The sequence below is a fragment of the Oryctolagus cuniculus genome, chromosome 6 (assembly GCF_964237555.1).
Source record: "Oryctolagus cuniculus chromosome 6, mOryCun1.1, whole genome shotgun sequence".
In the NCBI taxonomy this organism is placed as follows: domain Eukaryota; kingdom Metazoa; phylum Chordata; class Mammalia; order Lagomorpha; family Leporidae; genus Oryctolagus; species Oryctolagus cuniculus.
In genome coordinates, this window is record NC_091437.1 from 134,943,344 (window position 1) to 134,970,591 (window position 27,248).

The 27,248-nt window shown below is 38.5% G+C and overlaps 1 protein-coding gene across 11 annotated transcripts in view; it reads left to right on the forward strand.

Annotated features, from left to right (window-relative positions):
* The first annotated feature begins 1,790 nt into the window (after window positions 1-1,790).
* EBAG9 (estrogen receptor binding site associated antigen 9) overlaps window positions 1,791-27,248 on the forward strand; it is a 33,589-nt gene continuing 8,131 nt past the window's right edge. Inside the window, exons 1-8 of one of the 11 annotated variants that reach the window (XM_070075415.1) lie at window positions 2,510-2,684; window positions 2,827-2,955; window positions 5,580-5,674; window positions 9,031-9,128; window positions 12,074-12,152; window positions 13,766-13,924; window positions 15,709-15,816; window positions 18,805-18,896. In XM_070075415.1, the coding sequence (XP_069931516.1) occupies window positions 9,046-9,128; window positions 12,074-12,152; window positions 13,766-13,924; window positions 15,709-15,816; window positions 18,805-18,896 (521 nt within the window). In that variant the 5' untranslated portion in view covers window positions 2,510-2,684; window positions 2,827-2,955; window positions 5,580-5,674; window positions 9,031-9,045. Of the gene's footprint in view, window positions 2,956-5,579; window positions 5,811-7,119; window positions 7,251-9,030; window positions 9,129-12,073; window positions 12,153-13,765; window positions 13,925-15,708; window positions 15,817-18,804; window positions 18,897-27,248 lie in introns of those variants that run through there. The other 10 variants (XM_070075413.1, XM_070075416.1, XM_070075412.1 and 7 more) reach the window with 10 other exon arrangements.

Consider the following 27,248-nt stretch of genomic DNA (forward strand, 5'->3'; position numbering starts at 1 on the left):
GGAACTGGATTGGGGGCATGGGGGATTGGAAGCACAGGACTGAATTTATAAGGACCACGTTAGTTGGCAAGACAGACCTCAGTCCCAGTTGGGGAACTCAGAACCACAAAGCCTACAACAGCTTAGAAAGGAGAGACCTAGTGATATAACTCAAGTTGATGACTGGGCAAAGGCTGATCAGAAGTGTTGAAGTGGGCAGAATTAACTATACCTCATGGTATAAAGGAAATTTAGAAAGAAAACGTTCATATATCAAGTTCTATCCTTTATCCAGTTGATGTTTGGTACTCTCCTACCCCTATCCCACTCAAGGTTTGGGAAAAGGAAAGTACTTAACATTGCACATTGCCAAGGGATGGTCCCCAAGCAAGACTCGAAATTATTGATGCCTATGATCCCCATCATAGTGGTACTACTCAACAAGATGATTCTGAAATATTCTTTCATAGATATTTCCTAAATTTTAAGTCTGTAACACATTTTGCTGCTTTGCTTTGTTGGGAAACAAGTATTCAATAACTAGTTGTTTATGGAAAAGTATATAAATTTTGTTTTATTTGAAAATGGCAAAAATTCTAATACTTTTTTAGTTTTAAAATTTAGCAATTTTTCACATTTTACCAAATCACTTCAAATGTGGATAGGAATATGGAAGAATCATGAAAAAGAAGAAAATATCATGGAGCCTAATAGTTTCAAAGATCTTTGTCTTTAAGGAAAAAAAATTTATGTTCAGATGTAGGATATTTTGGGTCACTGGACTTTTGGAATCCCCAAAATGGAAATTTTAGATTACTGGGAATTAGTCATTAGATTAGAAAGGGTAATTAAGGGTTTTTTGTGGATTTGGGGAAGTGTGGTTTTGGGAAAGATAATGCAGTAACGTAGTATCAGTAGCTGCCATCAGAGTTATTATTTATAAATATTTGCCAGGTGCCAGGCTCCATGCTTGCAAGTATTAACCATCTAATGAAGTAGGCAGCATTATGGCCATTTGATTGATGAGAAAACTAAAGATATTATACAATTTACCCAAAGTTACTAAGCACAACCATTAGCAAATTATAAACAAAAATATGGTGCGGATTGAAAAGGACTGGGAGAGACGACTATAAACCAAAAGACAGGTTCTGGGTCGGGGTGAGAATCAAGGAGCTACACAGCCAAAGGCTGGCCGAGGAACAGTTGGCGTGCACCGCCTTCCGTCCTGGACCATACACATTTTTATCCTCCCTCACCATGCACTTTGCAGTAATGGAGCAGATAGTTTTCGGGGTCCCCTCGCCCACAATACGCAAGGATTCAACCTTTAGTATACAAGATAAAGAAGAAAAAAACAATCAAGCTTCAAAGGGAGAACCATTGAAAGGCACACCTCAGCTTGCAGAATGGCTAGTTCCCGAGAGGAACAAACGCAAGGCCTCCGTGAAAGGTCACTTTCTAACTTCCAGTTATAGGGAATTCAGTTAAAAATAAAAATTACTTGGAAGAGGCGAAGTGCTGAATGAAACGTTTAGTATCTCTCAGGCAGCTGCGGGACTGAGCTCTTGCCTAACTACATCTAAGTCGTCCTGCGACAGAAGAGGCTCCTCATCTTTACGATCTAAACAGTGTTTCTCCTTGGCTCCACCTGACAGACGCAGAGCAGAACGGCGCTTTTTCACAGAAGTAGGGCCACGTTGCACAAACGCAGGCGCTCCGCCGCGACAGCTTCCAACGTTCACAAAAACTAACCCGGACCAACCTCCGCCAGCCGGCTGCCGCTCGCCCCGCCTCCCACCACGCTCATTGGCTCCCAGCCCTAACGCCGGGCCTGAAGCCTACCGCCTATTGGCCCAGAGAGGACCAGGGGACGGTGTGCGGAAGTGTGTGGGCCTGGAGACAACCCCGAGCCGCCTTCCAGCCGGGCGAACGGGGCGGTGCTGGGGGAGGGACTGGAGGAGGGTTTTCCGAGGAGTGGGCGGCCATGGCAGCTGCGCGGCGGCAGCGGCGCCTGCGACGGAGCGCGCGCCCGGCTTTGAATGAGAGGGGCTGGGATTGAACCAGCGGAGCGCGAGCGCGAGGAAGCGGTCGGCAGCGCGCGCGCGCGCGCCTTGTGTGCGCGCGCGGCCCGCGGCAGCTTGGAGCCTCCGCCGGGCGGGCGGGGAGGGGGAGGGGCAGGTGAGTGTGTGCGGCTCGCGCGCGCCCGCGAGGGGCTTTCTTCTCCCTACCCCCGTTCCGACCTCAGCCCGGCCTTGGGGGTGTCTTCCGCCCTTCCCGGTCTCCCCCGCCGCCTCGCTCCTCACTTCCCGCCCTGCCACCTTCCTTTTCGCTCCTTCACCTGGCCTCCCCCCAGCCCTGCCGGCACTCAGGGCTACTGTTTCCGGGTCAGGGTGACCTCTAGGGTGAGGAGATCGCGACTGGGAGCCGGCCCCGGGCGTGCAGCCTTTGCCATGCGTCGCCCACGCGTGGGAGACCGGCCCGCGGGGGGACCTGGCCCGGCACACCCCAGCCTTCACGATCCCCTTCCGCAGGGAATTGCCCGACCTGCTGCCCTCGCCCTGCAGGCCTCGCCCCTCTCGCAGCAGATGTTCCCAAAGTCCCAGCCCACCCAGCACCCACCAGAGCGTTTCGCGGAGCGCCGTGCGCAGGGCGTCTGATTGTGTAACCTGAAAACGCTCGTGTTTTTCTCATCCGTGCAGTGGGTATGATTTCATTTTTAATCAGCCCGGTGTTAGGTGGGTAACCTGAAATTACACTATTTTAGTTGTGGCACTCTTTCCTTCTGAGTCATCCGGGAGCCCGTACCCGCCTTTTTGACAGCCCCAGTGGTGTCACGTATTTCAGGGCCTGACTTTTCGGTTGCTGGAGATGGTACGGAGTGCTCGGTGTTTACCGCCGGCCCTCACACTGCGTCTCTCTCCCCACCCCGGGCTTAACTTTGCCGCGCCTTGGTTTTCAAACTTCAGATTTCAGGTACATTTTGTTTTTGGAGCTTTGTGATCTTTAACCTGCTTCAAAGAGTGAGGAACTTTAGTCTGCATATTCTGTACTGTGCTAGATCATAGGGCTTTTTCAGACGATAGTATGAAAGATCCAGAAATACAGTTTTGGACATAACCGCACTGGATGACGCATTCACTCTAGTGGACGTAGGCTCTGGCTCCGCTTGTTGAATGAATTGGGAGAGAGTGGGTCTGCATACCTGCACTGTAGACTTGAGAAGTTTACCGAAAATTACAAGAAAAGATCCACTTGATCCATCAGTTGCTAATGCAGCATTCTTTTTGTTGTTGCTGTTTTTAAATGTGAGAACAAACTTTTTCAATTGACATAGCAGAGTCTTATTCTTGATTCCTTAGAGATGTCATTTCTCCAAAAGCCCTGAGAATTGGTTGTTTCCTAGTTCTAAACCTTATTCTCAAGTGTTTGTATTGTCCTAGCAGTTTATAAGGAAATTTTAATTTAAAATTTTTTTGAATTAAAAATTATTTATATGGCAGGTGGAAGAGACAGAGACAGCCCAGAGAGCTACCAACTGCTGTTTTCATTCCCCAATGCCTGATAAGATGGGCTGGGCCAGACCAACGCTGGAAACTGAGAACTCAATCCAGTTCTCCCATGTGGGAGGCAGGAACCCAGTTAACTTGAGGCATCACTGCTACCTCCTATAGTTTGTATCTGCCAGAAGCCGTAGTCTGGAGTCAAGCTGAGAACAGAACCTAAATACTCTGATGTGGAATGTGGATGTCTTTAAGTTTGCTCACAGAGTAGACAGTGCTAGGCTGAAGCTGAGATCAGGGAACACAAAGTCTCCCACAAGAATGGCAGGAACCCGTTTACCTGAGCCATCCGTGCTGCCTTCCAAGATCTGCATTAGCAGGAGGCTGGAGTCAGGAGTAGGCGCTTGGAGTCAAATCCAGGAATTTTGCTATTGGATGCAGAGGTTTTAAAATGCCAAATGCTGGCTCCCAAATTTTATTTTGTTTTATTTATTTGAGAGGCAGATAAAGTGAGCTCCCATCTTCTGGTTTACTCTGAGATGGCCAGGGCAGGGCCAAAGCCATGATCTGGAAGAAATCCACATTTCCCCTGTGGGTAGCAGGAACCCAGTTACTTGAGCCATCACAGCTGCTTCCCAGGCACTGGCAGGAAGCTGGAATATGAAGCAGAGCTGCCAGTCAAACCCAGGCCCTGTGATGTGGGGTGCAGCCTTCTTCACTGGCATCTTAGCTGCTAGCCTGAACCTTGGAAATTCCGGTTTTAAAATTAGTTTAGCATTGCTTGGCTACAGAAAGTATTCTAAAGTAAGTACAAAGTATCCTGATACATACTTACACAAATTGGTGATTTGGAGAGCATGTCAGAAGTCACTGAAGCAATATATATATATATAAAATCGGAAGGTTTCTCAAGTGGAATATGATGTTGGGAGAGCTTGGGGTCAGTCTTTATTACTGGTTGAGTGAATCTGAGCTTCACTGTGAGCCTCTCTTAAATGGGACTAGTGAAACTTAGCTTCTTTAAGTTGTCCCTAGGTTTCTGGCAACATGATACAACATACATTGTCTAGTACTGTGCTTTTAACATTTTAAGTACTTAAGAAATGTTACTTTCAACAAATGTTTGAGTACCTACCTACCAAGTGTCTGGCACTGACTAAGATGTGGAATACCCAACTGAGCAAGACTGATGGCAGTCTGTCTCCTTAGTCCCTTGCATTTCAGAGGAATAAGTATGTGCATACTTGAGACAACTGAGCAGTAAGTTTTTCTCTGTATTGAGTTGGTAATATTTCCCAGCACCCAGCCTAGTTTCTGTTTCATAGCACGTGCTGATATGTATGGACGGTCCCTACCTTATAACTGTTTGATTTAGGATTTTTCAGCTTTATGATGGCATAAAAGAAATACTTATTTCGTAGATCCTGAAACTATACTTCAGATTTTGAGTTTTGATCTTTGCCAGGCTTTGCTTTGTGGTAAGATACTCTCTTCACTATGTTGGGCAGAGGCAGCAAACAATAGCTCCCAGTTAGCCACTTGATCCAAATGGAAAAGAACCCATACTCTACTGTGGGTTATGGTACTAAGGTTAGGTTTATTAAATGCATTTTCAACCCTCGCTTACAGTGGATTTATCGGGATGTAATCCTATCATAAATTGAGGAGCATCTGTATTCATTTAATTGAATTCGGACGTTAGGTTGACAGTTCCCAAAGGATATTCCTCTCTGCAAATCAGTATTGATAAAGGTACTACTTGATATTAACTTGATTGCATTTTCCCATTTCAGTACAGCTGGTTGGAAAATTTATCTTGGAAATTATAATATCATTGAATACTAAGAATGTTCATTGTTAGTGAAGTATTCTTAGGTTTTGAATTAAATAGAGCTAGACAGGAATCATTAGGTTAGGAGCATAATAATATGCGCTTAACTTTCTGTGCCTCAGTTCTCTCAAATAAGAACAATAGTATCTATCTCATAGATGGTTTTTGTGAATTAATAATTAGTCTTGGTACTTGGAATGTAGTCAAAGTTCTCTGCTTTCATTAATCACAAAAGCAATTTTTTCTTTTAATATTTTCCTTATTAGAGAGATAGAAACACCATCCACTGGTTGATTCATCAAATGCGCGCAGTAGCTGGGACTGGCCGGGCCTGAAGCCAGGACCCGTGAACTCAATCCAGGTGTGTCCATGCCTGGCAGGAGCACAACCACTTTGAGCTGTCAGTGCTGCCTCCCAGGATTTGCACCAGCAGGAAACGAGTTGAGAGCTGAAGCTGGGCATCGAATCCATGCACTCTGATGTGTGTGATGTAGGATGTGGGTGTCTTAACTTTCATCTTAACTGCTGAATTAATTGCTGGGACTGGGGTGGGAGTCAGGGGTTATTCAGTGATTGTCAGTGATTGTCTCAATTTCTGTTTCTGCTTTGGAGAAAACTTGAAATTTTATATCCATATGACCACTGAAGCCCTTCAAATTAACAAATACTGACTAATGATAATAAGTATACCTAAAAAGTTCATGGAGACATGTTATGAAAAAATCAGCATGGATTTCAGTTTTTTCCACTAAAGTAAATTTACCTTTTAATTCCATTTTTACATAAACTTTTTCAAGTACCCTCATATTTGTGGGAAGATGATGGCTGTGGTTACTGAACTCTGTGTGAAATTTATTCTTAACTTGCCATTAATATATATCACTGAGACCAATATCCCTTGCCCTAGGCCCTAAATATTAAATGTCATCTTTCTTCAAAACATCCTCATACACTGAGTCTCTCCTTGGTCTGTTCTCTTTTTCCCCAAGTGTCAAATGATAGAATTTCTTTTCCAGCAGTGTTTTTTCCTCTCCCTCTTTTTTTTTTAAGGATTTATTTTATTTATTTGAAAGACAGTTACAGAGAGAGGAGAGGCAGAGAGAGAGAGAGAGGTCTTCCATCCGCTGGTTCACAGCCCAGATGACCGCAATGGCCGGAGTTGCGCCTATCCAAAGCCAGGAAACAGGAGCTTCTTCTGGGTCTCCCACGTGGGTGCAGGGGCCCAAGGAATTGGGCCATCCTCCACTGCTTTCCCAGGCCATAGCAGAGAGCTGGATCGGAAGAGGAGCAGCCGGGACTAGAACCGGAGCCCATATGGGATGCCGGCGCTTCAGGCCAGGGCTTTAGTCCACTGTGCCACGGTGCCGGCCCCAACTCTCTCTCTGTTTTCTTTCTTTCTTTCTTTTTTTTTTTTTTTCCTGAAAATTTGTGCTAAAATTTCATTTGGGGAAGTTTGCCTCTATTGGTTGAAGGTTTTATTCTTGGCAAAGCAGCTTTCAGTAAGCTCTTCACCATCTTAGTTGTTCAGATCATCCTACTCATAATTAAGCAACTGAACCTTTCTGAGAAAGCTCCATGGTTTTTTTAGTTTGCTCAAAGTTTTTATCATAAATGGATGTGGAATTTTGTATCTCTATTGAGATGATTAAAAGGTTTTTCTTTTTTAGTATATTAATATGATGAATAACATGATTTTTGAGTGTTAAAACCAATTTTACTATCCTTGGCTAAGCCTGATTTGGTTATGATGTACTATCCTTTCATATCTTTGTTAAATTTAATCTGATACTTTTTTTTTTTTGACAGGCAGAGTGGACAGTGAGAGAGAGAGAGACAGAGAGAAAGGTCTTCCTTTTGCCATTGGTTCACCCTCCAATGGCCGCTGCGGCCGGTGCGCTGCGGCTGGTACACCGCGCTGATCCGAAGCCAGGAGCCAGGTGCTTCTCCTGGTCTCCCATGGGGGTGCAGGGCCCACTGATACTTTGTTAAGGAGTTTTATATCTATAGTCATAATATATTGGTTTCTAGTTTTCAAATCATGTCTGTCTGGATTAGTGTCAGTGTAATGCTGACTTCAATAATGAGTTGCAAAATATTTCCTCTTCAGTTTTTTGGCTATATGTAGAATTGATATTACTTCCTCCTATGTGATTGATAGAATGTACCAGTGAAGCTATCTGGAAGATCTAACTACAAATTCGGTTTCTGTAGTAGATGGAGAGATTTTCTGGTTCTATGTTTCTTTTTGTTGTGCTTAGGTAATTTGTGTCTTTCAGGGAATTTTTCCACTTTACGTCAGTTGTCAGATACGGGCATAAAGTTTATAATATTTCTTTAATATGTTTTTAATATCTGCAGACTAAAAATGTTACCTAAATCATTTGTGATGGCAAAATTTTATTATTAAAGACATATTTTGGACTGTTAGGCACTTTTGATTAATTGGCCAGTGTATCATTGTGAAATGACCACATTTATACTTGGTAAAACACACTTCTTGGGCCTAGTGTTTTTGTACAAGCAGTTAAGCAGTCTGTATTGAAGTGCCAGTTCAAGTTTCAGCTGCTCTGCTTCTAGTCCAGCTCCCTGCTATTGCAAGTGGGAAATCAGTGGAAGATTTCCCAAGTGCTTGGTCCCTTGCCACCCATATGGGAGACCTGGAGGGAGGTCCAGGCTCTTGGCTTTAGCCTGGCTTAGCCCCAGCCATTGAAGACATCTGTGGGGTGAACAAGTCGATTGAAGATCTTTCTCTCTCCTCTCTATTACTCTGCCTTTAAAATTAAATTAAATTAAATGTAAAATAAATGAAGTAGTTTTAAGCCTACTGGCTTAAAGTACAGAACCCAAAGAAGGCCTAAAAATAAAAATAATAAATGGCATTTTTTGCAGTGGAGTTTCCCTTTTTATGGCCAATCTAACAGTCCTTGCCTTTGGGGTGGGATGTTATACAATTTGCATTTAATGTGATTATTGATAGTTAGGTTTGGGTCTGTCGTCTTACAGTTTGTTTTTTATCTTCCCATCTGTTATTTGTTGCTCTTTTTCTTGTTTTCTGCTGCCTTTTTGATTGAGTAGATTTTCTCTGTATTGTTGGCTTATTGTCCATGACTGGACCTTGTCATGCCTCAGAGATGATTGGCTTACTTGGGATAGGTTCAGATACCAGTATTTCTTCAACAGATCCCCAGATTTTTGAAGCACAGAACTAGGGGAGCTCTGTGGTTCCTTCCATCTTACTGTGACGCTGGGTAGGGTTTTCCGTTCTCAATGCAGTGTCTACATCTGGAAAATAGAGTATCTGAAAGTTAAAAATGTTAATATTTTGAATACACTATGTTTATATGGTTCAAACTTAAAGGTATGAAAAGATGAAGTGTATACTGTTTTATGCTTTTTAGATTGCTTTAATTGTAAATTATTTTTGTATTAAATAGATGATTCATGTTAAATTATTTTCAGAACCACTCAATTAAAAATGGGATGCTCTTTGCTCATAATTGCTAAAAATTTTTTTTAACCTGGTTTCTTGATTTGTTACTGTGATTTACCCTTTGAGTTTAAAATTTACAGTTTTTGTGGTTTCTAGAGAAAATATACATGTCATACTTTTCTCAGTGTTTAAAGACTTTTTAGGTTGACTGCAAAACAGGAGTATGGCTTATGAAATCAGTTTAAAGCATTTATGTGTGTGTGTGTTTGTGTGTGTCCTTTCCACAGGTTTTAATTTCCACCATGGCCATCACTCAGTTTCGGTTATTTAAAGTTTGTACCTGCCTAGCAACAGTATTCTCATTCCTAAAGAGATTAATATGCAGGTAAATAAATTTTATGTTCAAACTGACCTGTTTTTATCTCCTTGCTGGTTTTAGAAACCCTTATAACTTCAGAAAGGCTGGACAGATTATATTTAAGCTAACTGTCTTGATTGGAATATTTATTCATAAATCCCTAATATTTAAAAAAATTTTGTACTTTAGATCTAGAAAGTAGAGATGTAGTTGTTTTTGTTCTTTTAAATTTGTTTTAAATTGAAATTTAGTTTTACACTAAAATAATTAGCATAATAACACAGAATTTCAGAAATAAGCAAACTAAATGAATTTTATTGTTATAATCAGTATTGTAACAATAACAGTTCTTATGTATATAATTGTTTCATTATTGCAGTGTTTTAACATATTTAGGTGGAATCAGGTATAGGTGTTTGGGCCTGTACTACAATATTAATGTTAACTTTTTAATACTTATATTAGCAGTTGCGTTATACCAATTTTTTAAAATAGAGAAACCCTAAAAAATTTTTCAAAGAAGATTTTTATTGTTATTGTTTCTTAAATAACATTCCAGGATCTGCAAGTAGTATAGAGCAGGTAAGTTATTCTACTTCAGTAGATCCTCTGTAGATTCCAACTCCTATCTTGTCAGATTACAGGGCTTCCTGTGAAGTTCCAAGGGGTGCCTTAGGATATTTTAAATTTTCCAGTGAAACCATAGTTAAAGTGTTAGTTAACTGTTGAACACTGCACAGTCTTCTAACTCAAGACAGTCCGTGTTTGCAGCAATTAGGTTCCGCAGCTTTCCTTCTGATGATGTTCTTAATGTTTGAAATGTTTTTGTTTGCTTATATTTTTGGTTACATATCATTGCCCAGCTAGGATTTTAGGTTGTAATTCAAAACTAGCACTGTAGGAAAATTAATCTAGAGTAGAAAATGAGGATGAGTCTCCAAACTGAGTTTGATACTAGAGAAGCTATGCGTGTCCAAAAGGCACACACATTGCATTGGTATGGAATTTTATCTCATTCAAAATAAAAATATTTTTTTTCTTTGTTTATATGCATTTTTTTCTAATAGCTGCCAAGCAGTTGAGACATACAAATGTATTAAATTGTTCAGACCTGATTACTTAAATCAGTAGGTAGGTAGGTGTTTCTTTTGTCCTGGTGAAAAAATTTTTCACCCACCAGGTATATGGTAGAGCAATAGAGAAAATGGATGGCAATCAGCTCTCCTTTCATAGATGTGATTTCGCAGTTGCACTCAACAATTTTATTCCCAGCCTGCTTGTTTAAGAAAATTTCTATTGTCATTATCAATTTCTGTTGTCAATGTAAATATATGTAGAATTTATTGTAAAGAAAAATGATCTTCTGTTAATTGAAGTTTCTCTTAGATATCAGCAAGAACCTAGAGCATGTGTTCTAAAATACCAGGTTTATATTGTAAAGTTTATGACTGTTTTTTTTCTATTCTTCCTTTAAATAAATAAAATACAACTTTTTGTCTTATAATAAAAATGTTGATTTTACCAATTAGCTAAGTAGTAACTATAATGATTACTTGACATGAAGCAAATTACTGTTCCTTTATAAGAGCCATTTGTAACAGATACCAGTTTTTAAATATCTTGCTATGTAGCAGGCACTGTCTGAATGCTTTAACTATACCATGTAACTAAATCCTTACAACAACTGTACAAACTTAGTTATGAATACGTGCATTTTACAGATGAGGATATTGATGCTGAAAAGTTAGATAATTCTAGGTTCAATAGATAATCTAGGTTCAATAGAAATAACATTGAAAATCATGGTTTAAACAAATTTCAAAACCCATTTTTTTTTTTTTTTTTGACAGGCAGAGTGGACAGTGAGAGAGAGAGAGACAGAGAGAAAGGTCTTCCTTTGCCATTGGTTCACCCTCCAATGGCCACCGCGGCTGGCGCGCTGCGGCCGGCGCACCGCGCTGATCTGATGGCAGGAGCCAGGTGCTTCTCCTGGTCTCCCATGGGGTGCAGGGCCCAAGCACTTGGGCCATCCTCCACGGCACTCCCTGGCCACAGCAGAGAGCTGGCCTGGAAGAGGGGCAACCAGGACAGAATCCGGCGCCCCGCCTGGGACTAGAACCCGGTGTGCCGGCGCCGCAAGGCGGAGGATTAGCCTAGTGAGCCACAGCGCAGGCAACAAAACCCATGTTATTAACAGCTTGTTTAATGTGCTATTTTTTCTACTAATCCTTAAAACTCAGTTTACAGTTCGGTTCGATCCAGTGATTTTTTTTTTTTTTTTTTTTTTTGAGCTGGCTCCTATCTGCTTGTATTCTCCGTAAATACCAACAAGAACTGAGACTGGGCCAAGGCTGAGGTCATAGTCCAGGAACTCAATCCAGGTCACCCCTTGTGTGTGGCAGGAATCTAATTATTTGAGCAATCACCACTGCCTCCCAGGGTCTCCGTTAGCAGGAATTGAGTCAAGAGCTAGAGAAGGACATAGAATACAGGCACTCCAAATATGAGACTTGACCATCTTAACCTATGCGTTAACTGCTAATCCAAAAACTACCTCCCAGCCTTTCAAAAAAATAGTTTAATGGTTAATCTTATCAAGAATCCTAGTATGTAGAACACATTAGGCAATCCACCCTATTTAAAACAGTATAGGTGGTGCAGAGCTTCACCTTCAAAACCCACAGCACTCCAGGGAGTATGGGTTGAAGCCCCCTTGCAGTTTTTGGTTTTTGCTTTGTATGTTTCATGAGTCTTAAACCAAAAACCACTATATTTACCTAGGATATTTTAAATATTCACAAGATAATCTGATTCATGCTTTTTCTTTTCATCGACTCTTAATGAGAAGCTGTTATTAAAATCAGTAATCATAAAATTTAGATCTTGTTTTGTAAGCCTTGAATGACTGTCCGCAATGCTTTAACACATACTTGTTTCAGTAGTTCTTGGAATAAATTTCATTTATGTTTCAGATCTGGCAGAGGAAGGAAATTAAGTGGAGACCAAATAACTTTGCCAACTACAGTTGACTATTCATCAGTTCCTAAGCAGGTAATTTTTTTTCTTTATAAGATTGTGTTCCAGAAGAGCATTTTTCTTCTTTTTAAGATTTATTTATTTATTTGAAAGACAGAATACAGAGAAAGAGGGAGAGTTGAAGAGAGGTCTTCCATCCTCTAGTTTACTCTCCACATGTCACACCAGCTGGAGCTTGGCCAGGCTGAGGCCAAAGCCAGGAGCTTCTTCCAGGTCTCCCATGTGGATACAGCGGCCCAAGCACTTGGGCTGTCCTCCATGGCTTTCCCAGTGACATTAGCAGGCAGTCGAACATCCAGGACTCACATTTTTGGCACCCTTATGGGATGCCAGCATCACAAGAGGCAGCTTTACGTGCTATGCAACAGTGCTGGCCCCTAGAAGAGCATTTTTCAAACTGGATTGCAGCCCATTAGAAGATCATAAAATTAATTTGGTGGTTAGGATTTTTGTTGCTGTTGTGAAACTTTTCTTGTAAAATTTCTCTTTGATTCTTCATTTTATCTTCTATTTCTTTGCTGATGTTTTCTGTTTTGTTTTTTCACCATTGATTTCAAATGTTTGCTGTTGATTTTTGGAGCATTTTTATAATAGCTATTTTAAGTCTTAGTCAATTTTAATTATTTGAGGTTTGGCATCTGTTGATTAAATTTTCATGTGAATTGAGGTTTGTTGATGCTTTCTATTCTGAATAATGATGGATTGTTTCATGAACACTTTGAATATTATTTATGAGATTCTGTCCTGTTTGAATCTTGTGGTGAATTGATACTTTTTTGTTTCCATTGGGCAGTCAGTCTGGTTAGGCTTAAGTAGAAAATTTCAGTTCTCCTGTGGGCTGTAGTTCTAGTGTCATCTCAGTTTTCAAAACATTTACTTTTGCTTTACTTTGTATTTTTGTTGTTTGTTTATTTTATTTAAGAGATAGAGAAGGAGAGAAAGAGAGTTTTACTATCATCTGCCAGTTAATTCCCCAAATACCCATAACAGCACTGAGCTATTCCCAGAACCAAGAACTCAGTTCAGGTCTCCCATGTGAGTGGCAGGGATCCAAATACTTGAGCCAATCCTGGCTGCCTCCCACATGTGCAGTAGGCTGGAGTTAGGAACAGAGCTGGGACTTAAACTCAGGCACCTTTTTTTTTTTAAGATTTATTTATTTTTATTTTATTTGAAAAGCAGAGTTACAGACAGACAGAGAGAGGCAGAGACAGAGAGAGATCTTCCATCTACTGATTAACTCTCCACATGGCTGCAACAGCAAGGGCTGGGCCAGGGCTCAGCCAGACAGGAACCGGGAGCTTCTTCCGGGTCTCTCATGCAGGTGCAAGGGCCCAAGCACTTGGGCTATCTTCCACTGCTTTCCTAGGCCGTAAGAAGAGAGCTATATCAGAAGAGGAGCAGACTGGTGCCTACATGGGATGCCGGTACCACAGGCAGAAGCTTAGCCTGCTACGCCATAGCGCTGGCCCCAGATCTAGTTTTGATGTGATATAAAATGTATATTTTCTTGTGGATCAAAAATGTTTGAAAACCAGTGTTTTACAAATGTCATTTTTCTAATTGACTAATGAAATGATCATTTTGTTGCCCCTTTGTGGGTGATAATGTTCATCAATCAAATTTAGACAGATGTTGAAGAGTGGACTTCCTGGGATGAAGATGCACCTACAAGTGTAAAAATTGAAGGAGGGAATGGGAATGTGTCAACACAGCAAAATCCATTGGAACAACTTGAACCTGACTATTTTAAAGACATGACACCAACTATAAGGAAAACTCAGAAAGTATGTTAAAGATTTGTACTTTGGAAAATTAAACTGCTTTTCAGATTCTTAGAATTTAAATTAGACAGTATAATTAGTATTTAATAGAAAGCCTATTTCTGGTTATCAGTCTGTTTTCTCTCATATTAAATAAGAATTTTATATAATTAAGTGACCTAGCCATAAATCAAATGATTTTTAATTCTTAGTCTTTTAAAATTATATCTGCATATTTATCGAATTTCTGTGTATTGGATTGTAGACACTAGTCTGTGCAATGAGACGGAGCTAAATGAGACAGCAGACCTAACAAGTTCATAGCTTGATGCTGTCTACCAACTGACAAGTAGTTTCCATTGTTTCTAACATTATAAAATTGATGCAGGGCTGTGAGAATTGAGTAATGGTTGTGGATTTGTGTTAGTGTGTTAGTCATCCATACTGTATTTAATTCCCTTTGGGTGGATATGTAAGATCATGTAGAGATGTAGAGAAATACAGGAGAAAGCACAATGGCTGAATATTTTCCTTTTTATAAAAATAGAACATCTGGCTTTTTGTGTGTGAATCAAAAAGTATAGAATTACTTTTATGAAAAGTGACAGACTTCTGCCCTGTCACTCTTTGTTGCCAGTTCTACTTCCTAGAAACAGTAACTTTTTCAGTAGCCTCTTATCATTGTATCTATATACAATATGTTCATATTACTGTTTCTTGATTTACCAATCACAGACATTGTCTATTGACGTCATGCTATGGTAAATGAAGATTTTATCCTACCCTTCCCTCTCATCCTACTCCCTTAAATATTACACTGGTATTGTTCCTCTGTACCTCACTAGTCAGTCTCCTATTTGTGAAAAACACACTTAAAGCTCCATTTCTTGTTCAGCCAATCTTGGAAAATATTTCTTATACTTCTATAAAATGAGAACATTATTTAGTCTACACTTCCTATAGGGTACAGGTCCTTACACTCTTCTGCGTTTCATTCAGTTTCAGCTGTACATTTTTTTTTTACATTGTCTAGGTTGAAAACTTTTACATTGTTTTGTTGAGTTGTCCAAGTGTCTCAAAGTTGAAAAAAGATTAAGTTGTATATTTTTCAAGGACCCTTTAAGTGAGTTTCTTAGTGGATGAATAGATCGTATTGTGGAAGTGTATTGCTTCTCTGGCTTGGAACCTAGTATGTTACAGTAGTGCTTTGTTAGATTAGAATGGAAGGGCTTTTAATAAAAGCTACAAATATCAATTAAGTATATTATAATGTAAGGGATCTTCAAAAAGTTAAAGGAAATGTGTATTATTTTAAAACTATGCATAAATTTTTTAAAAAATTTTACAACAAAATAAATTAACTCTGTTTTTCCATGAACACTGTGAAGTATCCTTAATCTATTAGCCTGAAAGAATTGAAATACTCATATTCATAGATAGTCCACATGCTGAGGAAACTGGTAAAACTTTTGGTGGATATGATACATGATGATATAGTCGCTTAATACAATAACTATAAGTATCTTATATTTTGAGGGTCTGGGGAAAATAAGGAGAGGAAGAAAGAAAATGAAAATGTATTTTTTTTAAATTGTGAAATACAGTTTTTCTTAGTATTTTACTGGTTTCTGTGACAATTTCCTGGAAGTTTCTTTACCTTATAGATGTTTTTCTTTTTGGCTTTCACGTTGTAAATTTTAAAAATAAGAGAGGCAGAGCATGTTTGAAGTATTTACAGAATGCATTGGTTGATTATCTAATGATGGATAAAAATATCCTTATAGTTCCTATTTCAATTTATCTTTCAGATTGTTATTAAGAAAAGAGAACCATTGAATTTTGGCATCCCAGACGGTAGCACAGGTTTCTCTAGTAGATTAGCAGCTACACAGGATATGCCTTTTATTCATCAGTCTGTAAGTATGAAATGGGATCTTGGGAAAGGCTTGATTTTATATCTCTTGTCTTTAAGAAAGAAAAAAACAGTGTAAACTAAACAAAACATCCATATTTTTGTGATTCTGAAACATATTTAGCAGTTTGAAAGAAGTTAAGGTGGAGTTTTACCAGTCCTGTCATTTTATAAGATTGTATATTACATGAGATACTAAAATCAGGGTACCATTGCACACATGAAAGATAGAGAGAAAATGTTATTTAAAATATTTAAAAGAGGCTACCACAAAACGAGAAATTTAACCTTAGTATGTTTCTTTTTAGTGAGTTATATAAATATACTGTAGGAGGGAAACAAGATTTTTTTCCGTTGTAGAGTATATTTACATTTAAAATGTGATTTGGTTTAAAATGAATTTGAAATAAATGAAAATTTTTAAAGGAAAAAAGAGAACACTATAGCAGGGGAGAGATAATATTAAATAGATGATAACATACATAACTATAATTGCAAACTTTGATCACTCCTGTATAGTCATGTGATGCTGTGAGGACATAATGATGCTGTAGATATTTTTCTAAATAAAATTTCATCATAATGTTTAACTTTTTTTTTCTTCATTTTATTTGAATAGCAGAGAGACAGAGTACAGGCATACAGAGAACTTCCATCTGCAGATTCACTCCCCAAATGCCCACAACAGCAGGTGCAAGCCAGGCCAAAGCCAGGAGTCCAGAATTCCTTCTGGATCTCCCACATGGGTAGCAGGAACCTGAGAATTTGAGTCATCGCCTGCTGTCTCCCAGGATGCAGATTAGTGGGAAGCTGGATCAGAAGTGGAAGAGCCTGGACTCAAACCAGGCATTCCATATGGGATGTAGGCATCCCAAGCGGTGACTGTTAACAAATGCTCACCTCATATTGCTTAATTTTTAATTTTATATTTCTTAGTTTTAAATTTTTTAATGTGTTTGATCCATATTAGTAAATATCATCTTTTGTATTTTTTCAGTTTTTGGCTTTAATTTGCTTGTGGTGCTTTTGATGGGCAGGTATATTTACTTTTTAATACACAAATCTTTCTAACTCATTCTTTTCAACTTTTTTTTTTTACTTAGGAGATCATCTCTACCAAAAGATCAAGTATCATTATTTTTAATGGTCCTATTAATTATACTTTTAAAAAATCTGAATGTCAAAACTAACAGTCAAAACCTCAGTGGAAGAATGTTTACAAACAAGAACTAGATCTAATAGCAAAGAAATATTTCATTTTATCAGTTCTTAAAGAAATCCAAAGTAAAATAACAAGATACCATTTTTAAATCTTATATTATTAGCAAAGATAAAAAAGCTACCATTATCAGTATTGGCAAAGGCACAGGGTAACAGGAATTCTATACTGTTGAGAGGATATGTTGCTGTAAGTTTTCAGGAAAGTCATTTGTACTTTGTTTCAGTAACTTTAAAAATATTCCATTTCTTGACCTAGCTATTCTAGTCCTAGAGATTTATATTAAATATTCAGAGACTTTTTTTAAAAAAAGTATGGTATTACATTTATGGTTAGAGGAAGAAAATAAAGTCTTTTCTTTCATTTTTAAGGATAAGTACTCCAAACAGTAAAATAAATCTATTCCCGATTGCTACCAGTTTTTTTTTACACACAATCATATCCTCACTTAACTGAACATCACAGAATGTCCATTTTTACTGGTTCTTAGGGGAAAAAAATAAACTTTTAGAGATTTGGCCTGGGGAGTAGTGTAAGATAGTGACCAGCCTGATAATACCAGCTAAGTAGGACAGGGGAGAGAAAGCATGAGGTGTGAGTGCTATTGCAATTTTTGCTTCATTTGTTTTATGCCTAGGATCAAATGCCATTGGAAAACCTCTTATGTATGCGTAATTAAAGATGGCAGTGCTAGTTTGGAGACTTCAGCTTCTTCCTGTTCTTGTCAGCAGAGAGTAGCTGGATTAGTCTAATCAAGCATTTTTTTAGAAGATTTATTTATTTATTTATTTGAAATGAAGAATTAGATCTTCCGTCCTCTGGTTCACTCCTCAGATGGCTGCAACAGCTGAGGTTAGGCCAGGCCAAAACCAGGAGCCAGAAGTTTCTTCCAGGTTTCCCATGTGGGTACAAGGGCCCAAGCACTTGAGCCATCTTCCATTGCCTTCCCAGACAAATTAGCCAGGAGCTGGATTGTAAGTGGAGCAGCTGGGACTCAAACCGGCACCATTATGGGTTGCTAATCCATTGCACCACAGCACTGGCTCCAGTCAAGCATTTCTAATTCACTCTAGAATCATTAGTCTCTTATCTCTTCCCCTTGCCTTCCTCTTAACGAAAAGATACAGTAACCCAAGAAATGTCCTAGTACTGTCCATTCCAAATTAAAGCAAAACCTTAATATAAAATGGTATCCCATAAAACATAAAATAGGAATCTGGACTTGCCTAGGATGTTTTAGTGCTGAGAATCATGCATCACAGGAAACCTCTCAGTTCTAGATAAAACAGCAAATCGTCTGTGCCTTGTGTAGGACATAGTAAGAAAGTTTTAAAACCACGGGACAGCAGGTTCTGAGTTTTTTTTTTTTTTTTTTTAATTTGTTTTTTTATTTGAAAGAGTCACACAGAGAGAAGGAGAGGCAGAAAGAGAGGTCTTCCATCTGCTGGTTCACTCCCCTATTGGCCGCAATGGCTGGATCTGCACCCATCCAAAGCCAGGAGCCAGGAGCTTCTTCCAAGTCTCCCACGCAGGTGCAGGGGCTCAAGCACTTGGGCCTTCTTTTACTGCTTTCCCAGGCCATAGCAGAGAGCTGGATTGGAAGTGGAGCAGCCGAGACTTGAACCGGTGCCCATGTGAGATGCCAGCACTGCAGGTGTACCCACTACACCACAGCACCAGCCCCCTGAGTTATGTTTTTAATACTCTTCTGACTGCTGAATGGAGAAAGGATAGCTCTTTACTATCTTAGTTTTGCTTTGTGTTTCATTGTAGTCTGAATTAGGTGATTTAGATACCTGGCAAGAAAATACCAATGCATGGGAAGAAGAGGAAGATGCGGCATGGCAAGCAGAAGAAGTTCTGAGGTATTTGAATGCTGTTTACATTGCAACTGAGTAGAATAACCAGATTTGTTTCCTATTGCTTTTAAGGTCAAAATAGTATATATTTTTTTCTTTTGAATCTTAGATTATATTAGATTTTTAATGTATTTCAGGCTGCATATGCTATTTTATGTGATCTCACAGAAACCAAAAACTTACAGCATTGTAGGAACAAAAGAATAATAATTTTATTAATGGCAAATGAGATTTAAAAAAATATATATGTATTATATTGCAATCTTGATTTGTCCACCAGTATATATTTTTAAATTCTGGATTAATTATATAATTAATATTTATTAATACATAATTATTAATGATATACTGGTATATTTTAAGAGGTACAGTTTTGACACATACATAGCCTAAACTGACCATATTAGGAAACTTATCTTTTCTTTGTATTTGGAGCTTACCAACTCCTCTCTTCCAGTTCTTTATACAGAATATGATACAGCATTGTGAGCTTTAGTACCCGACCATGCTGCAAAACAGCAGAACCCTTTAATGTTCACCCACTTGGGTTTTGATACCCATTATCCCGTCCTCCTTCCAACTCTTTACTAATCACTGTTTTAAAATCAGATCAAATATATTATTTTTAACTTTTATATATGAAAGAGAATCTGTGATATGTTTCTTTTTAATTCAGACTTATTTCACTTAATGTAATTATCTCTAATTGCACTCATTTTATTGCAAATGTCAGAGTTCGTTCTTTTTTTTTTATGACAGACTAACATTCCATTGTGTACATATCACATCTACTTTATGCATTCATCCATTGGTGCACACCTAGGTTAACTCCATATCTTGGCTATTCTGAATAGTGCTGCAGTGAACATGGGTGGGAACTATCTCATTCATATCCTGATATTTTATTGTATTTGATATATACCTGGAAGTGTTTTAGCTGAATCACATAGATCTATTTTTAGTTTAGAGGAACCCTTGTGATATTCTCCATTGTACTAATTTATATACCTTTCAACAGTAGGTAAGTATTCACTTTTTTGCATATCCTCCCCAGCATTTGTTACTGTCCTTTTGATAATAGTCATTCCAACTGGAGTGAGATGATAATTCATTATGACTTTGATCTATGTTTCCCTGATGGCTACTATTATTGAGTGTATTTTCATGTATTCGTTTACCGTTTGTCTTCTGAGAAATGTCTGTTCAGATTCTTTGCCCTTTTTTTAATTGGGTTTATTGTTGAGGTTTATTAGTTCCTTATGTATTCTGAATGTTAACCCTTTGTCAGATGTATAATTTGCAAATTTTTTCTTCCACTATGTTGGTTGTCTCTTCATTCTGCGGATTGTTTCCTTTGTTGTGCAGAGGCTTCGTAGTTTGAGATCTCATTTATCTACTCTTTAGTTACTTGGGCTTTTGGGGTCTTACCCAAAAAGATAATGGCCTATGTCAGTGTTTTGAAGTGCTTCTCTGTTTTCTAATGGTTTCATAGTTACTTTGATCCATTTTGAGTTGATTTTTGTAGAGAGTGAGGGGTATGGGTGTGGGAGTAGAGGAGGCCTGTTTTAATCCTTTGCGTATGGATATCCAGTTTTCCCAGCATCATTTATTGAAGTGTTTGTGTGCTTTTAAAGCTCCTTTCTCAAAGATAAGTTGGCTGTGGATGTATGGATTAATTTCTGTGGTTTCTGTTCTGTTCTACTTGTCTGTATATCTGTTTTTATGCCAGTACCATTCTGCTTTGGTTATAGTGCCTCTATGTTATGTCCTGAAATGTGGTATTTTGAGCCTCTGGCTTTGCTTTGTTTTGTTCAAGATTGCTTTGACTATTTGGGGTTTTTAGTGTTTCTTTATGAATCTTGGGATTGTTTTTTCTAGTTCTGTAAAGAATGTCTCTGGTATTTTGAGGGGATTGCATTGAATCATTTTTTTTTTTTTTTTTTTTTTTATTTTTGACAGGCAGAGTGGACAGTGAGAGAGAGACAGAGGGAAAGGTCTTCCTTTTGCCGTTGGTTCACCCTCCAATGGCCGCTGCGGCCAGCGCGCTGCGGCCGGTGCACCGCGCTGATCCGATGGCAGGAGCCAGGAGCCAGGTGCTTTTCCTGGTCTCCCATGGGGTGCAGGGCCCAAGCACCTGGGTCATCCTCCACTGCACTCCCTGGCCACAGCAGAGGGCTGGCCTGGAAGAGGGGCAACCGGGACAGAATCCGGCGCCCCGACCGGGACTAGAACCCGGTGTGCCGATGCCGCTAGGCGGAGGATTAGCCTAGTGAGCCGCGGCGCCGGCCTGCATTGAATCTTTAAATTGCTTTGGGTAATAAGGACATTTTAACAATATTTTTCCAATCCATAAAAATGAAATGTGTTTCCATTTTTTGTATGCCCTATTCAGTTTCTCTCAGAAGTGATTCGCCATTTTTATTTTAAAGATCTTTTACATTGTTGGTTAAATTCATTCCAAGGTATTTTATTTTTGTTGTAGCTATTGTGAATGTTGCTCTTAAAATTTCTTTCTAAGCAGATTTGTTGTGAGTGCAAAAAATGCTGTTTGTTTTTGAGGATGAGTTTCTATCCTGCAACTTTACTGACTTCACTTACCAATTCTAAAATTCTCTTGTAGACTCCTGATTTCTCATTATAGAATATTGTCATCTGCAATAAAGCTACTTTTATTTCTTCCTTTTCTATTTGTATGCCTTTTTTTTTTTTTTCCGTTGCCTAATTCCTTAGGTTAAAACTTGAGTACTGTATTGAATAAAAGTGGTGAAAGTAGATGTCCTTCTCTGGTGAGATCTTAGAAAAAATGTTTTCAGCTTTCCCCATTCAATATTATACTGACTGCAGGTTTATTATATATATAGCCTTTATTATGTTCAGATATTTTCTTTCTATTTCTAATTTTTTCAGAGTTTTTATCATGAATAGGTATTGAATTTTATCAAATATTTGTTCTGCATTTATTGAGATGATCATATGATTTTTATTCTTCTTTCTCTTCTTGTGTTTTATTGACATTTATTGATTTGCCTCTCTATCCCTGGGATAAATCCTACTTGGTCAGGATGAATGATCCTTTTGATATGTTGTTGGAGTCTATTTGCTAGTATTTTGTTGAGAATTGTTACATCTGTGTTTGTCAGGTGTTTTGTTCTTGGTTCTTTTGTTATGTCATTACCCTGTTTTGGAATCAAGTTAATACTGGCCTCATAAATGAATTTGGAAATGTTCCCTCCCTTTTCATTTTTTGGAGTAATTTGACAAAAATTGGTTTTAGTTCTTTCTGTAAAGTTTGGTCCTGGATTTTTCTTCATTTAGAGATTTACTATTGATTCAATTTTGTCACTTGTAATGGTCTGTTATATTTTCTTTATCTTGGTGGTTGAATTTTGATAAGTTACACGTGCCAGAAATTTACCCATTTCTTTTAGATTTTCCAATTTGTTGCTATATAGTTGTTCGTAGTAGTCCCTACTACCCTTGCTTTTTTTTTTTTTTTTTAAATATTTATTTATTTATTTATTTGAAAGGTAGAGTTACAGAGAGAGGAAAAACAGAGTTCAATCTTCCATCTGCAGGTTCACTCCCCAAATAGCTACAGTGGCCAGCGCTGGGCCAGTCTGAAGCCAGAAGCCAGGAGTTTGTTCTGGGTCTCCCACATTGGTGCAGGGGCCCAAGTACTTGGGCCTTCCTCATTACTTCCCAGACACATTAGCAGGGAGCTGGATCAGAAGTTGAGCTGCTGGAACTCAAACCAGTGTCCATATTGGATGCTGGCGTCACTGGTGATAACTTAACCGACTATGCCACAAGGTCGGCTCCAATCCTTTGTATGTCTGTGGTATCCCTTGTATCTCCTTTTTCATGTCTGATTTTGTTAGAGTTTTTTTGTTTTTTCCGTTGTCTAGCTAATGGTTTGTCATTTTTAAAATCTTTTTAAACAAGTGTTTATTAATCTTTTGTATTGTTTTCTTTGTAACATAGTTCTGCTTTAATTTTTCAAGTTTCCTTTTATTGACGTTGAGTTTGGTTGCTTTTGTTTGTCTAGGTCCTTGAGATGCATTATATTCTGATTTTTTGATGGTGATTATTGCTATAAAGTTTCCTCTTAATACTCGTTTGCTGTATCCTGTAATTTGCTGTTGATTGTTGTGTTTGCATTGTCATTAGTTTGAAGAAATTTTTTAAATGCTGTTTTGATTTCTTTAATGACTCATTTTTCATTTGGGAGCATATTGTTCAGTCTCCATATATTTGTATAGTTGCTAGAGTTTCTTATTTAATTCCATTTTCATAAAAAATGATCTATGATACGATTTAAAGTTTTTTGAATTTGTTAAAACTTATTTTGTGGCTTGATGTATGGTCTGTCCTTGAAAATGTCCCATGTGCTCATGAAAAGAATGTGTATGCTACAGCTGTTGGATGGAAGGTTCTGTAAATGTCTGTTAGATCCATTTGGTCTGTATTGTAGTTTATCTCTGATGTTCCTTTGTTAATTTTTATCTGGGTAATCTGACTACTGATGAAAGTGGGTGTTGAGGTACCCCTCTGTTATCATATTGGAGCTTGTTTCTCTCTAGTGTTAAGAATGTTTATTTTTTAAAACAGAATACTTCAGCATTAAGTGTATTTGCATTTCCAGTATCATAACTTCTGGTTGAATGGATCCCTTGCTCATTATATAGTGACCATCTTTTGTTTCTTCTTACAGTTTTTTCTTAAAGTCTGTTTCTTCTGATTATCAGCTTAACTACTTCTGTTTGTTTTTGGTTTCTGTTTATGTGGAATATCTTTTTCCATCCTTTGACTTTTAAGCCATATGTGTCTTTGCTGGTAAAGTGTTTTTTTTTTCTGGCAGCATAGTGTTGGGTCATGGTTTTTAATCCATTCAGTCAGTCTGTGTATATATATATATATATATATATATATATAATTTTTTTTTTGACAGGCAGAGTTAGACAGTGAGAGAGAGAGACAGAGAGAAAGGTCTTCCTTCCGTTGGTTCACCCCCAAGTGGCCGCTATGGCTGGTGCGCTGCACCGATCTGAAGCCAGGAGCCAGGCATTTCCTCCTGGTCTCCCGTGCGGGTGCAGGGCCCAAGCACTTGGGCCATCCTCCACTGCCTTCCCGGGCCACAGCAGAGAGCCGGACTGGAAGAGGAGCAACCAGGACAGAATCTGGTACCCCAACCGGGACTAGAACCCGGGGTGCCAGTGCCACAGGCAGAGGATTAGCCAAGTGAGCAGCAGCGCAGGCCAGTCTGTATATTTTAATTGAGGAATTTAGTCCATTTGATATTTAAGTCCATCAGTAGCTCAAAATTATTAAGAAATGGCTTAGTCCTGTCATTTTTTCTTTAATCTTTCTTTTTTGATTATCTTTTGTTATTTTTCTATTGTGTTATATATTTGTGCATGTGTTCATGATGGTAGTTGTCTGTTTCTGTGGATAGGATGTCATTAAGTATATTTGTAAGCTGGTCTGGTGGTGTTGAATTCCTTCAATTTTTGCTTAATCTTGGAAAATATTTTTCCTTCAGTTATGAAAGATAGTTTCACAAGGTAAAGTGTTCTTGATTGGCAGTTCTTTTTCTAATTGCCAAGAATACATCATTCCATTCCCTCCTGGCCTATAAAGTTTCAGGTAAAAAATATCTGTTAATTTAATGGGGGTTCCCTTAAATGTCACTTGGTGCTTTTCTCTTGCAAATTTTAGAATTGTGTCTATATTTTACTTTGAAGTGCTTGAATGTAATGTGACATGGGGAAAGTCTTTCCTGGTTGTGTCTGTCTGTGGTCCCATGGAAATTTGTGCAAATATTAGTTTGTTTAATAGTATCCCAAAGGTTATGGAGGCTGTCTTCATTTTTTACTGTTTTTCTTCTTTCACTGAGATAATTTCAAAAGACATTTCTTCGTGTTCAGATAAGCTTTCTTCTGTTTGAGCTAGTCCATTATAATTTTTTATTTGACTGATTGAGTTCTATATTTCTTTAAGTTTTCTCTTTTGTTCTTTTGCAAGATTTCTTTTTTTTTTCACTGTGTAAGCAATTGTTTTATTATCTTATTTAGGAAATAATAGCAAATAAAAACTTCCTATATGTTCATATATGTTTTTATATAAGGTTTTTTTTTTTAAAGTTTTCTAGACAGTGGTGTGCATCCTAAACATTCTTTTTTTTTTTTTTTTTGCTTTCAAACTTTTATTTAATGAATATAAATTTCCAAAGTACAGCTTATGGATTACAATGGCTTCCCCCCCATAATGTCCCTCCCACCCGCAACCCTCCCCTTTCCTACTCCCTCTCCCCTTCCATTCACATCAAGATTCATTTTCGTTTCTCTTTATATACAGAAGATCAGTTTAGCATACATTAAGTAAAGATTTCAACAGTTTGCTCCCACACAGAAACATAAAGTGAAAAATACTCTTTGAGTACTAGTTATAGCATTAAATCTCAATGTACAGCACACTAAGGACAGAGATCCTACATGAGGAGTAAGTGCACAGTGACTCCTGTTGTTGACTTAACAAATTGACACTCTTGTTTATGGCCTCAATAATCACCCTAGGCTCTTGTCATGAGCTGCCAAGGCTATGGAAGCCCCCTGATTTCACCGACTATGATCATATTTAGACAAGGCCATGGTCAAAGTGGAAGTTCTCTCCTCCCTTCAGAGAAAGGTACCTCCTTCTTTGATGACCCATTCTTTCCACTGGGATCTCACTCGCAGAGATCTTTCATTTAGGTTTTTTTTTTCCCCCAGAGTGTCTTGGCTTTCCATGCCTGAAATACTCTCATGGGCTTTTCAGCCAGATCCGCATGCCTTAAGGACTGATTCTGAGGCCAGAGTGCTGTTTAGGACATCTGCCATTCTATGGGTCTGCTGTGTATCTCACTTTCTATGTTGGATCATTCTCTCCCTTTTTTATTCTATCAGCTAGTATTTGCAGACACTATTCATGTTTCTGTGATCCCTTTGGTTCTTAGTCCTATCATTATGATCAGTTGTGAACAGAAATTGATCACTGGGGCTAGTGAGATGGCATTGGTACATGCCACCTCGATGGGATTGAATTGGAATCCCCTGGGATGTTTCTAACTCTACCGTTTGAGGTAAGTCAGCTTGAGCATGTCCCGAATTGCACATCTCTTCCCTCTCTTATTCCCACTCTTATATTTAACAGCGATCACTTTTCAGTTAAGTTTCCACACTTAAGAATAACTGTGTATTGATTACAGTATTCAACCAAAAGTATTAAGTAGAACAAACAAAAAAAATACTAAGAGGGATAACATATTGAGTTGCTCATCAACAGTCAGGGTGAGGGCTGATCAAGTCACCGTTTCTCATAGTGTTCATTTCACTTTAACACGTTTCCTTTTTGGTGCTCAGTTAGTTGTCACCTATCAAGGAGAACAAGTGGTATTTGTCCCTTTGGGATTGGCTTATTACACTCAGCATAATGTTTTCCAAATTCCTAACAGGGATCACTTTTCAGTTAAAATTTAAACACCTAAGAATAATTGTGTGTTAATTACAGAGTTCAACCAATGGTACTAGAACAAAAAAAAAAATACTAAAATGGATAAAGTATTACATTGTACATCAACCGTCAGGACAAGAGCTGATCAAGTCACTGTTTCTCATAGTGTCTATTTCATTTCAACGAGTTTCCCCCTTGGTGCTCAGTTAGTAGTTGCCGATCAGGGAGAACATATGATATTTGTCCCTTTGGGACTGGCTCAATTCACTCAGCATGATGTTTTCCAGATTCCTCCATCTTGTTGCAAATGACCGGGTTTCGCTGTTTTTGACTGCTGTATAGTATTCTATAGAGTACATGTCCCATAATTTCTTTATCCAGTCTACTGTTGATGAGCATTTGGGTTCGTTCCAGGTCTTAGCTATTGTGAATTGAGCTGCAGTAAACATTAATGTGCAGACAGCTTGTTTGTTTGCCAATTTCATTTCCTTTGGGTAAATTCCAAGGAGTGGAATGGCTGGGTTGAATGGTAGGGTTATCTTCAGGTTTCTGAGGAATCTCCAGACTGACTTCCATAGTGGCTTAACCAATTTGCATTCCCACCAACAGTGGGTTAGTGTCCCTTTTTCCCCACATCCTCTCCAGCATCTGTTGTTGGTAGATTTCTGAATGTGAGCCATTCTAACCGGGGTGAGGTGAAACCTCATTGTGGTTTTGATTTGCATTTCCCTGATTGCTAGTGATCTTGAACATTTTTTCATGTGCCTGTTGGCCATTTGGATTTCCTCTTTTGAAAAATGTCTATTGAGGTCCGAGATTTCTTTTTTTTTTTTTTTAACTTTTATTTAATGAATATAAATTTCCAAAGTA